This window comes from Symphalangus syndactylus, chromosome 11, assembly GCF_028878055.3.
Source record: "Symphalangus syndactylus isolate Jambi chromosome 11, NHGRI_mSymSyn1-v2.1_pri, whole genome shotgun sequence".
Classification (NCBI taxonomy): Eukaryota; Metazoa; Chordata; class Mammalia; order Primates; family Hylobatidae; genus Symphalangus; species Symphalangus syndactylus.
Window position 1 is genome coordinate 25,574,754 of NC_072433.2, and position 13,272 is coordinate 25,588,025.

Below are 13,272 nucleotides of genomic sequence, written 5' to 3' on the forward strand. Positions count from 1 at the left end.
AGCCATTTCCATCAACTCACCGAAATATAGGGGTGTGGCCAGGCTTTGGTTTGCTCCAGGTAAAGGGTGAAGGAACTGAAAGAAACTGATCACCAGATGAATCTTTCTTTAAAGGATACTGAGATCCAAGGCCATCATCTATTGAAGTCTCCCGGGATGGTGATAAACTCCCTTGGTCATCTGAACACAGCTCTAATTTTCCTGGTAGTATGGCAGCATGATCTTCAGAAGTTTTCCTTGTTTTGAGAGGGATGTCAGTCTCTACACAGTACTGAAATGGAAAAACTGCAGGGCCAAGGCCTGACCCACCATGGACAGAAGCATTGAGCCAGGTATCTTCTGTCACACTTCCCCTGGGGGAGTGACCAGGAGAAGGAACAGGTGAGTGATGGGGTGAAAGGGACCCAGGATAACAAACTTCAGCACTGGAGTGCCTCCGTTTCCCACAGGGGGATGTGGGCCTTGATGAGGGTCCTGAGGCTGGCCTGGGGCTCAGCCAATTCTCATCAGTGACACTGGATCTAGGAGAGTGGCAAGGAGATTGCCTGGGTGATAATGAGTGTCCAAGTCCATACTGTTGATGCCAAGTTTCTTCTCCAGGGCAGCCCCCTGGAGAGCCACCAGGAGAAGTCAGAGGGGATCCAAGGGTAAATCGGGCTGCAGCTTCATTCAACTCTGAATCCACATCATCATAAATATGTGAAAGCGATTCACAAGAAGATGCATCAGAGAACCAGCTCCTAGAAGAGATGCTGCTGGCAGGACTAGGACTAAGAGAAGACTCCCGGTAGGATGGCTCAAGAGGAAGATAGAGATGACCTCTAGAAGGCCTTTCCAAAAATTCCCGTTCTGGGTCATTTATCTGTAGGTCATCTTCATGTGCATCTATTTCTTGATGACAGTTGGGAGAGATAGATGTAATTTGAATACTTGGGCACTCGAAGGGTTTGGGACCACCTAATGGGCTATATTTAGATTCAGGAATCTCACAAGTTCCTTCATAGTTTTTGTGACTTTGGAGCTGAAACGATGGTGACAAAACAGAAGGGTGAGACGGTAATCCATGATGTGGTAAGCAAAGTGGTGTGTTTAAAGTAGATGGAGGTGGATCTACATTAAAGATGTAAATGGATGCACAATCATCTGGCTCAAGATCTATGGGGAGGAAGGCAAAAAAAAAAAAAAAAACCCAACAAAACAAGAAATTAGAACACTCAGATGTATAATTACTAGATGAGAAAGTAAATAATAACAATCGAGAGAAAAAAGTGGGATACAAAATGTATGTCATTAGCTCCACTAAAGAGGTGGCATGTGTGTGTTTTTTCAATGAATCTGGTTATTTCTGCAGATATGTGTGATTATTACATATACAATTACGTATGTAATTTTTCCTTTTTATGTCCACATTTTCTAAAAAGATAATCAGGAAACATTATGCTCTGAAAAAGATTTTTTTTTTTTTTTTGAGACAGGGTCTCACTCTGTCACCTAGACTGGAGTGCAATGGTGTGATCATAGCTCACTGCAGCCTCAACCTCCCATCCTAGGCTCAAGTGATCCTTTCCTCAGCCTCTGGAGTAGCTGGGACACAGGTACATGCCACACTCCTGGTTACTTTTTATTGTCATTTTTGGCAGACATAGGGCCTTGCTTTGTAGCCAAGGCTGCGCTCAAGCTATCCTCTCACCTTAGCCTCCAAAGTGCTGGGATTACAGGTGTGAGGGAGCCTCTGTGCCCAGCTCAATAAATGTGTTTATTAAAAAAAAAAAAAAAATCACATCCATAATTCTAAAAAATACTCATAGCATACAGGCTGCAGTGAGCTCAGATCACGCCACTGTACTCCAGCCCAGGTGACACAGCAAGACTCCGTCTCAAAAAAAAAAAAAAAAAAAAAAGAAAGAAAGAAAAGAAAAGAAATGAGATATTCCTAGGCTGCAAAGAACAGAATATCTAACTCAATGTAGCTGAAAAATGGGGAAGGGACACAGGCTGAATATCCCGTATCCAAAATGCTTGAGGCCAGAAGTGTTTGGGATTTTGGATTTTTTTTTTTGGCCCATTTACATATACACAATGAGATATCTTGATATGGGACCCAAGTCTAAACATGAAATTCACTTATGTTTCATATATACCTTATTTACACAGTCTGAAAGCTAATTTTGGACAATATTTTTTAATAATTTGGTGAATGAAAAAAGTCTGTTAAGAATTCTCCACTTGTGGCATCATGTCAGAGCTAAAAAGTATAGGATATTTGAACATTCCAGATTTTGAATATGACCTATGTATATTATCCAACATAACAACCTGCATTATCAACCTGTATATATTATCCAACATAACAAGTAGTCAAAGGTAGGAAAGCTCCAAAAGTGGGTTTTTCTTTGTTTTTTTTGTTTGTTTGTTTTTTTGAGATGAAGTCTTGCTCTGTCGCCCAGGCCAGAGTGCAGTGGCGCAATGTTGCCTCCTGGATTCAAGCAATTTTCCTGCCTCCTGTCTCAGCCTTCTGAGTAGCTGGGACTACAGGCACTCGCCACCATGCCTAGCTAATTTTTTTTTTTTTTTCTGAGACAAAGTCTCACTCTGGCTGGAATGCAGTGGTGCGATCTTGGCTCACTGCAACCTCCGCCTCCCAAGTTCAGGCGATTCTCAAGCCTCAGCCTCCCAAGTAGCTGGAATTACAGGCGCCTGCCACGACACTCGGCTAATTTTTGTATTTTTAGTAGAGACAGGGTTTTTCCATGTTGTCCAGGCTGGTCTCAAACTCCTGACCTCAAGCGATCTACCCTCCTTGGCCTCCCAAAGTGCAGGGATTACAAGCGTGAGCCACCACACCCAGACTTTTTTTTTTTTTTTTTGAGACTAGGTCTCACTCTGTCACCCAGGCTGGAGTGCAGTGGTGCACTCATAGCTCACTGCTGCCTCAAACTCCTGGGTCAAGCGATCCTCCCACCTCAACCTTGCAAGTAGCCGAGACCACAGGTGCATGCCACCACTCCCAGCAATTTTTTTTTTTTTTTGTAGAGACAGGGTCTCGTTTTGTTGCCCAGCCTAATCTTGAAGTCCTGGGCTCAGGCAATCCAACTGCCCCAGCCTCCCAAAGTGCTGGGATTACAGTTCAACAATGTCCTTCAGAAATGTTTCTTTATTTCACTTTGCCATTTTTGGGGAGCTAACTTTGTGCTGTTCGTTTTTCAACCACATATACCTATTCTGTCTACACTGGAAACAACATGATTCAACTTATTCATTTAACAAAAATTTTTTTTAGCAACTACTATGTAAGCAGGCATGTTCTGAATACTAAAAACACCATGGTAAACAAAACAAAGTCCTCTCCTCATGGAGCTTACATTCTAGTAAAATATGTCAGGTAGTGATATTTGCTGTAAGAGAAAATAAAATTGGGGAAAAAATATAGAGGAGGCAAAGATGTTAATTTAAGAGGAAAGCCTGGAAAGCCTTCTAATATTTGAGGAAATAGCAGAAGAATATTAATATAACTGAGCTATACAGAAATTTAGGGGCATAATGCAGGCAGAGGATAATAGTAAGTGCAAAGACCTGAGGTAGAGCATTGTTGAAGTGTACTGTATGAGAAAAAACAAGGCCAGTGGGACTTGAACTGAGTAAGGAGTCAGAATAATGAGAGCTAGGGGTGGTCAGCAAAAGGCTAATCAAGTAAGGCCTTGCGAGATGGGAAACCACTGGAGCATTCTAAACAGAAAAGTATCATCATTTGATATATATGATCTGATATAAATTTAGGAGGCTACTGTAATCATCCAGGTGAGAAATGATGGAATACAGGACCTAAGTGGTAGTGAGCTGTAAAAGTAGACGCAGCATTAAGAAGTCAAATTTTGGATTAAGGTAGTGCTGACAGAACTTGTTGACTGGATGTGAAAGAACAGTCAAGGGTGACACCAAGGTTTAAAGCCTTGAACTATTATTAAAAATACAGTATTGGCCGGGCGCAGTGGCTCACACCTGTAATCCCAGCACTTTGAGAGGCCAAGGCGGGCGGATCACGAGGTCAGGAGATCGAGACCATCCTGGCTAACACGGTGAAACCCCATCTCTACTGAAAATACAAAAAATTAGCCGGGCGTGGTGGCAGGCGCCTGTGGTCCCAGCTGCTCAGGAGGCTGAGGTGGGAGAATGGCATGAACCCGGGAGGCAGAGCTTGCAGTGAGCCAAGATCGCGCCATTGCACTCCAGCCTGGGCAACAGAGCGAGACTCTGTCTCAAAAAACAACAACAACAACAGTATTTCTGAAATTTTCTGAATTTCTGAAAGAACAGCAATTACTGAAATAAAGAAAGTGAGACAGACTTGACATAAGAAACCAAAACTTCTACTTTGTACATATTAAATATGAGAGTCCAGTAAGCTTTCCAAGTGGAAATATCAAGTAGATATTTGTACATAAGAACACAAGCTAGCTATGTAAATGTGGGAGTCATTAATGTATACATGAAATTTAAAGCCATAAGACCAAAAGATCACTAAGAAATTAGTACAAATAGAGAAGAAAGTAGGCAACTGAGGCACAAGGAACTCTAAAGTTTAGGACTAGGGAGAAAAAGAAGAATGAGTTAAGAGGTTAGAAGAGACATCAGTGAAATGGAAGAGTAATCAAAAGAATGCAGCATCCCAGAAGCCAAGTGAAGAAGGTGCTCATTCATTCACCAACTATTAATAATGTGATTAATATTTTATAGAAACTGTTCTAGATGGTAGGTACATAAAAAGTAAATAAGACACATATGGTCCCTGCCCTCATTAAGCAGTCTCAGTCTCAGGAGAGACTGACAAAAACACAAATTAAAAATGGTAAGTGCTAGTAAGTGGTAGAAGAGAGAATTAGAGAAGGAACTCGTTTTACAGAGATTACAGAGATAGCCTTTTTGAGAAGGTAGCATGTAAGCTAAAATCTGAAAGATAAATAGGAACCAGCAAGCAAAGAGAGAGAGTCAGCGGGGCTGGGGAGAGAAGGTGATGGTTCCAATACAGGAGAATAGGCATAAAAAGTCTGAGTCAAATAACGCCTTGGTTTCTTTAAGAAATGCCCAAGATGGCTAGAGTTAACAACTGAAAGCGTAGAGCTGGAAGAAGCCAAGATATAGAAGAACTGTAGTAAGGAGTTTGGATTTTATTCAAAGAATAATGGAAACCATGTAAGAGTTTTAAAAGGGGGACTGACAAGATTTCTATTATATTTGAGAACAACTTCAACTGCTGTATCTCCAGTATCTACCAAGTAAGTCCCTGACATTTATTAGGTCTATAATAAATCATTTGTTCAAGTTGTTGGGGCCGGACATGGTGGCTCACACCTGTAATCCCGGAACTTTGGGAGGCCAAGGCAGGCAAATGGCTGTTTGAGACCAGTCGGGACGATGTGGAAAAAACCCATTTCTACAAAAATAAAAATACAAAAATTAGCCAGGCATGGTGGCACATGCCTGTACTGTAGTCCCAGCTACCTGAGAGGCTGAGGCAGGAGGGTCGTTTGAGCCTGAGATTCAGAGGTTGCTGTAAGTCAACATAGCGCCATTGCACTCTAGCCTCAGTGACAGAGCAAGACCCCGTCTAAATAAATAAATAAGGTTGTTGGAATTGCTTCCCTTAAAGAATCTATGTTACTCCTAAGTTATGTCACCAAAATCCTCAATTAGGAATTTTTGAACCATGTTTCTTGGCAATGCTATCAGCCTGTTGAATTATGATGATAGCTAAAACTTTCTAAAACTTAGCTCACAATGTCACCTATCTAAATGGTACTCAAGCGGACAGAAGTAAAACAAGCCTCTGAACACTCAAAATATACAGCATAAAAGCTCATGTGTTTAACTCACAGAAATTTTCCTTGGCCCCTTGTTCAGATCCTCTCTACTCAATTTTAGATCCCTTAATATTATATGCTTATCTAGTCCACAGATTAGAAGCAGGAAATCTAAAATGAGAGAAGATGGCTACAAAGAAAAAGAAAGAGACAGGAAAAACAAGCAAACAGTTCAAAGGGTATATCACCTTGAAGTCATCCAGAACAACTTGTTCTTTACTAATTTCATCTAATCGTATTGCTTATTTTCAAACTGCCTTTTTCCTTTACTTAAGAAGGTACTTGATTAAACAGGGAAAATTAATTAAATCCCAACCCTTTGAGGAAAAAAAAAAAGGACAGAAAGTCACCCATGGAAGATTTTACACTTTATTCAAATGTAATTATTGTACCAGCCCATCTCAGTCGTTGACTAATGCTGAAAACCACACCCTTCTCCCAAATAAACTGTAGATGAAGCAAACATATTCTACGTCAGAATGATGTCTTAAAGTGCTGCAGAGACCTGCACACAAAATTTGTGGGAATGCTGCTTTATCTTTTTCCCAAATGTCCAACCCCTGGAAATGATATAAGCAGCTACTACAATCTAACTATGATGAACGGTCCTAGGTCCAGATTTCCAAGTCTAGAATTCTCAAATTCAAGGTGCTTCAGAAATTTCACCATCTCAAGAATTACTTGTTCCATGTTCCTTCAACCACCAGAGGGACCCATGCAAGCATACAGTAATCTGGACAACCCAAGTTGTCTTATGAATGTTTTTATGTATAGTATGAAGCAGAGGTTGGCAAAATACAGTCCATGTGCCAAGTCTGGCCCACCGAGTGGTAGGCCACATTTAAAATCATTAGTTTGTATGCTATAGAAAGCCTACAGACAATAGTTTGTCTTTCTATAGCCAACAAACTAATGGTTTTAAATGGTTTCAAAAAATTGTTTTTAGCCGGGCGCAGTGGCTCACGCCTGTAATCCCAGCACTTTGGGAGGCCGAGGCGGGAGGATCATGAGGTCAGGAGATCGAGACTATCCTGGCTAATACGGTGAAACCCCATCTTTACTAAAAATACAAAAAATTAGCTGGGTGCAGTGGCAGGCGCCTGTAGTCCCAGCGACTCAGGACGCTGAGGCAGGAGAATGGCGTGAACCCGGGAGGCGGAGCTTGCAGTGAGCAGAGATCTCGCCACTGCACTCCAGCCTGGGCTACAGAGCGAGACTCCATCTCAAAAAAAAAAAAAAAAAAAAAATTGTTTTTAACTGTGTCATGATAAAAAAAAAGTTATGATTCAAATTCTGGTATCCATAAATAAAGTTTTATTGAAACACAGCTATGCTCATTCATTTATATACTATCTATGGTTATTTTCACACAAGGGTAGAGCTGAGTAACTGTCAAAGGGACCATATGTACTACCCCTATTCCTTCACATTGCTGCTTGATGGACACAAATTGCAGTGACAAAGTTCTAATGAGTGCAATGCATACGTATATACTGTGACTTTAATTTTTACTAGTGCATAACACAAAAAGAAAAGTAGACTTTGAATGTTGCCCTTTTAAAGCACAGTGGAGTGTGGTTATACTGTTATCAAATTAGATGTGCAATAACATTATGGCCATATATATGCATTACCACAGTAATGCAGTCATCATAATACTCCCAACTCACAGGAAAAGAAAAAAAATTTAAAAACAAACAAACAAACAAAAAACAATCGGCCAGGTATGGTGGCTCACGCCTGTAATTCCAGCACTTTGGGAGGCCAAGGGGGGCAGATCACTTGAGGTCAGGAGTACAAGACCAGCCTGGCCAACATGGTGAAACCCTGTCTCTACTAAAAATACAAAAATTAGCTGGGCTTGGTGCTGCGCGCCTGTAATCCCAGCTACTTGGGAGGCTGTGGCAGGGGAATCAGTTGAACCCGGGAGGCAGAGGTCACAGTAAGCTGAGATTGCGCTACCACTGCACTCCAGCTTGGGTGATAAGAGCAAGACTCTCTCAAAAAAAAAAAAAAGAGAGAGAAAATCAAATGGCTCATTTGCTAGCAAAGTAAAGAAAGTCATTTACTGGGGCCGGGCGCAGTGGCTCACGCCTATAATCCCAGCAATTTGGGAGGCTGAGGCGGGCGGATCACGAGGTCAGGAGTTCGAGACCAGCCTGGCCAACACGGCAAAACCTCGTCTCTACTAAAATACAAAATTTAGCCAGGCATAGTGGCAGGCGCCTGTAATCCCAGCTACTTGGGAGGCTGAGGCAAGGAGAATCACTTCAACCCGGGAGGCGGAGGTTGTAGTGAGCTGAGATCGCACCACTGCATTCCAGCCTCAGTGACTGATGGTGAGTTATTTAAATTGTGTTTCACTGGAGAAACCAAGGAAATATGTTCAGAGAAAAACTTACAAGACTATTAGCCTTTTAGCAAGAACAACTGGTAGAAAAACTGAGGACACTGGTAGCAACATTAATAGGTTAATTACAAAATAAGACAAACAATTTCCTTAAAAAGAGGTTTCCGGCCAGGTGCGGTGGCTCACGCCTGTAATCCCAGCACTTTGGGAGGCAGAGGCAAGTGGATCACAAGATCAGGAGTTCGAGACCATCCTGGCCAACATGGTCAAACCCCGTCTCTACTAAAAATACAAAAATTATCTGGGTGTGGTGGCACATGCCTGTAATCCCAGCTACTTGGGAGGCTGAGGTAGGAGAATCGTTTGAACCAGGGAGTCGGAGGTTGCAGTGAGCCAAGATCGCACCACAGCACTCCAGCCTGGCAACAAAGCAAGACTCCGTCTCAAAAAAAAAAAAAAAAAAAAAAAAAGGTGGGGGTGGTTTTCCTTGGCCCTTGATGTGCTGCCAGATGTTACCAACATCTGCTCAGTTGTTATTTATTGAAGAGTCAATGCAGAGTTTAAAGTGACTAAACAATTAGCCTCCATGGATAGTGTGAAAGAAACAACTTCAAGAAAAAACATTTTCAAAGAAGTTAAGAAAACACTAGTTTAGGCAGGAGGAGCCAAGATGGCTGATTAGAAGCCACTCCAGTCAGCGGCTCCCACTGAGAAGAGCAAAAATGGCCAGTGAATCCTGCTCCGTCAACTGAGGTATCCAGGTTCTCTCACTGGGACTGACTAGGTGGTTGCTGTGATCCACACAGAGCTAGGAAAAGCAGGGTGCAGCGATAACCTGACCTGGTAGCCACAAAGGCGAACTCCCACACCCAACCAAGGGAGGTGGTAACTGTGCTACCCTGCATGGGAAACCAGACCTTTTCCACAGATCTGTACATCCCATGGCTCAGGAGACCCCCTCATGAGCCCGTGCCACCAGGGCCTTGGGACCCAAGCACAGAGCTGTGCAACCTGCTCAGGTTGTGGCCAGCAGCAGCAGGCTGGACACTGCCTAAGACTACCAAGTTCCCAGGGAAAGGGGCAGTCACCATTACTGCAGCTCCCGTCTGCCGTTTACCCCTGCTGGTGTTGGGGAGACTTGGCGGTTTGGACGAAGAGGAATTCCCCACAGCACAACACAGTGGCAGTGGCAGATCGTGGCCAGATTATTTCCTTAGGTGGGACCCAGATCCTTCTCTCTTCACCAGGCAGAACCTCCTTGCAGGAACTGCAGTAACTCTAGCCAGGAGTTTATGGACAGAACTCTGATATCCCTGGGAAGGAGCCTCTGTGGGTAGGGGTGGTCATGGTCTCATGGTTCAGCTGACCTAGTCTTTCCTGCCTGTTGGCAGTCCAGACAAGGGGAATTCTCCCCAGCACAGCCGAACCTGCTCAGCCAAGGGGCAGCCAGACTGCTTCTTTAAGCAGGTCGCTGATCCCATCCCGCCTGACTGGGTGACACCTCCCAACTGGGGTCGCCAGGCACCTGATACAGGAGCGTTCCAGCCAGCATCAGCTCGGTGCCCTCTGGGATGAAGCTCCCAGAGGAGTAGGCAGCCATCTTTGCTGTTCTGCAGCCTCCACTGCTTATACCTCCAGGTGCGGGAGGAGACAGATGAATTATGTCTGGAGTGGTCCCCTATTAAACTGCAGCAGCCCTACCCTATGGAAGAGGGGCCTTACTATTAAAGGAAAAACAAACAGAAAGCAACAACAACAACATCAACAAAAAAGATCCCACAAAATCCCTATCCAAAGGTCAGCAGGCTCAAAGATCAAAGGCAGATAAATCCACAAAGATGAGAAAGAATCAATGCAAGAATGCTGAAATCTCAAACAGCCAGAGTGTCTCTTCTCTAAATGATTACAACACTTTTCCATCAAGGGCAGAGAACTGGGCTGAGGCAGAGAAGAATGAATTGACAGAAGTAGGCTTCAAAAGGTAGGTAATAACAAACTTCACTGAGCTAAAGGAGTATGTTTTAACCCAATGCAAAGAAGCGAAAAACCATGATAAAACATTACAGGAGCTGTTAACCAGAATGGCTAGTTTAGAGAGGAACATAAATGACCTGATTGAGCTGAAAAACACAACACGAGAGCTTCACAATACAACCACAAGTATCAAGAGCTGAACAGACCAGGCAGAGGAAAGGATATCAGAGCTTGAAGACTATCTTGCTAAAATAAGACAGGAAAATAAGGTTAAAGAAAAAAAAAATGAAAAGAAATGAACAAAACCTCCTAGAACTATGGGATTATTTAAAAGAATGAACCTGGCCGGAAACGGTGGCTCACACCTGTAATCCCAGCACTTTGGGAGGCCGAGGCGGGTGGATCACGAGACCAGGAGTTCAAGACCAACCTGCTCAAGATGGTGAAACCCCATCTCTACTAAAAGTACAAAAATCAGCCGGGCATGGTGGTGCGTGCCTGTAGTCCCAGCTACTCGGGAGGCTGAGGCAGAAGAATCGCTTGAACCCAGGAGGCAGAGGTTGCAGTGAACCAAGATCACGCCACTGCACTCCAGCCTGGGCGACAGAGCAAGACTCTCTCTCAAAAAAAAAGACCGAACCTACGACTGGGGTACCTGAAAGAGACGGGGAGAATAGAACCAAGTTGGAAAACATACTTCACGGTATCATCCATGAGAACTTCCCCAACCAAGATAGGCCAACATTCAAATTCAGGAAATTCAGAGAAACCCAGTAAGATACTCTATGAGAAGATCAATCCCAAAATACATTATCATCAGATTCTCCAAGGTTGAAATGAAGGAAAAAATGTTAAGGGCAGGAAGAGAGAGAGAGGACAGGTCACCACAAAGGTAAGCCCATCAAACTAACAGTGGACCTCTCAGCAGAAACCCTACAAGCCAGAAGAGATTGGAGGCCAATATTCAACATTCTTAGAAAAGAATTTCCAACCCAAATGTCATATCCAGACAAATTAAGCTTCATAAGCAAAAGAGAAATAAAGTCCTTTTCAGACAAGCAAATAATGAGGGAATTCAGCACCACCAGGTCTGCTTTACAAGAGTTCCTGAAGGAAGCACTAAATATGGAAAGGAAAAACCATTACCAGCCACTACAAAAACACACTCAAGTACACAGACCAATGACACTATAAAGCAACTACATTAACAGGTCTGCAAAATAACCAGCCAGCATCATGATGACAGGACCAAATTCACACATAACAATATTAACCTTAAATGTAAATGGACTAAATACCCCAATTAAAAGACACAAAATGGTTAGCTGGCTAAAAAGACAAGAACCACTGGTGTGCTGTATTCAAGAGACCTATCTAACATGCAAAGACATGCACAGGCTCAAAATAAAGAGATGGAGGAAAATTTACAAAGCAAATGGAAGGCAGGAAAAAAGCAGGGGTTGCAATCCTAGTTTCTGACAAAACAGACTTTAAACCAACAAGATCAAAAAAAGACAAAGGGCATACAGCATGGTAAAGGGTTCAATTCAACAAGAAGAGCTAACTATCCTAAATTTATATGCACCCAATACAGGCACATTCAGTTTCATAAAACAAGTTTTTAGAGATCTACAAAAAGACTTAGACTCCCACACAACAATAGTGGGAGACTTAACACCCCACTGTCAATATCAGACAGATCATCAAGACAGAAAAATCAACAAAGATATTCAGGACTTGAATTCAGCTCTGATCAAGTAGACTTACCCAAAAACAGAATATACATTTTTCTCAGTGCCACATGGCACTTACTCTAGATTCGATCACATACTTGGAAGTAAAACACTCCTCAGCAAATGCAAAAGAACTGAAATCATAACAGTTTCTCAGACCACAGGGCAACCAAATTAGAAATCAACATTAAGAAACTCACTCAAACCCACACAACTACATGGAAATTGAACAACCTGCCCCTGAATGACTCCTGGGTAAATAATGAAATTAAGGCAGAAATCAAGAAGTTATTTGAAACCAATGAGAACAAAGAGACAATGTACCAGAATCTCTGGGATATAGCTAAAGCAGTGTTAAGAGGGAAATTTATAGCACTAAGTGCCCACATCGAAAAGCCAGAAAAAACTCAAATCGACATCCTAACATCACAACTAAAAGACTAGAGAACCAAGAGTAAACAAACCCCAAATCTAGCAGAAGACAAGACATAACCAAGATCAGAGCAGAACTGAAGGAGATAGAGACACAGAAAAAACCCTTAAAAAAAAAAAATATCAGGCCGGGCACGGTGGCTCACGCCTGTAATCCCAGCACTTTGGAAGGCCAAGGCAGGCGGATCACAAGGTCAGGAGATTGAGATCATCCTGGCTAACACGGTGAAACCCGGTCTCTACTAAAAAAAATACAAAAAAAATTAGCCAGGCGTGGTGGCAGGCACCTGTAGTCCCAGCTACTCGGGAGGCTGAGGCAGGAGAATGGCATGAACCCAGGAGGCGGAGCTTGCACTGAGCCGAGATCGGGCCACTGCACTCCAGCCTGGGTGACAGAGCGAGACTCTGTCTCGAAAAAAAAAAAAAAAAATTCAGGTCAGGCACAGTGGCTCACACCTGTAATCCTAGCACTTTGGGAGGCCAAGGCAGGCAGATCACTTGAGGTCAGGAGCTCAAGACCAGCCTGGCTAACATGGTAAAACCCTGTCTCTACTAAAAATACAAAAATTAGCCCAGTGTGGCCGGGCGCGGTGGCTCACGCTTGTAATCCCAGCACTTTGGGAGGCCGAGGTGGGCGGATCACGAGGTCAGGAGATCGAGACCACGGTGAAACCCCGTCTCTACTAAAAAATACAAAAAATTAGCCGGGCGCGGTGGCGGGCGCCTGTAGTCCCAGCTACTCGGAGGCTGAGGCAGGAGAATGGCGTGAACCCGGGAGGCGGAGCTTGCAGTGAGCCGAGATTGCGCCACTGCACTCCAGCCCGGGCGACAGAGCGAGACTCTGTCTCAAAAAAAAAAAAAAAAAAAAAAAATTAGCCCAGTGTGGTGGTGGGTGCCTGTAATCTCAGCTACTCAAGAGGCTGAG

At 43.3% G+C, this 13,272-nt stretch overlaps 1 protein-coding gene across 8 annotated transcripts in view; it reads right to left on the reverse strand.

Moving 5' to 3' along the window:
• NFATC3 (nuclear factor of activated T cells 3) overlaps positions 1-13,272 on the reverse strand; it is a 150,152-nt gene that overhangs the window by 105,530 nt on the left and 31,350 nt on the right. For all 8 annotated transcript variants that reach the window (XM_055299221.2, XM_055299225.2, XM_055299219.2 and 5 more), the window contains exon 2: positions 21-1,155. In XM_055299221.2, coding sequence (XP_055155196.1) covers positions 21-1,155 — 1,135 coding nt within the window. The remainder of the gene's footprint in view (positions 1-20; positions 1,156-13,272) is intronic.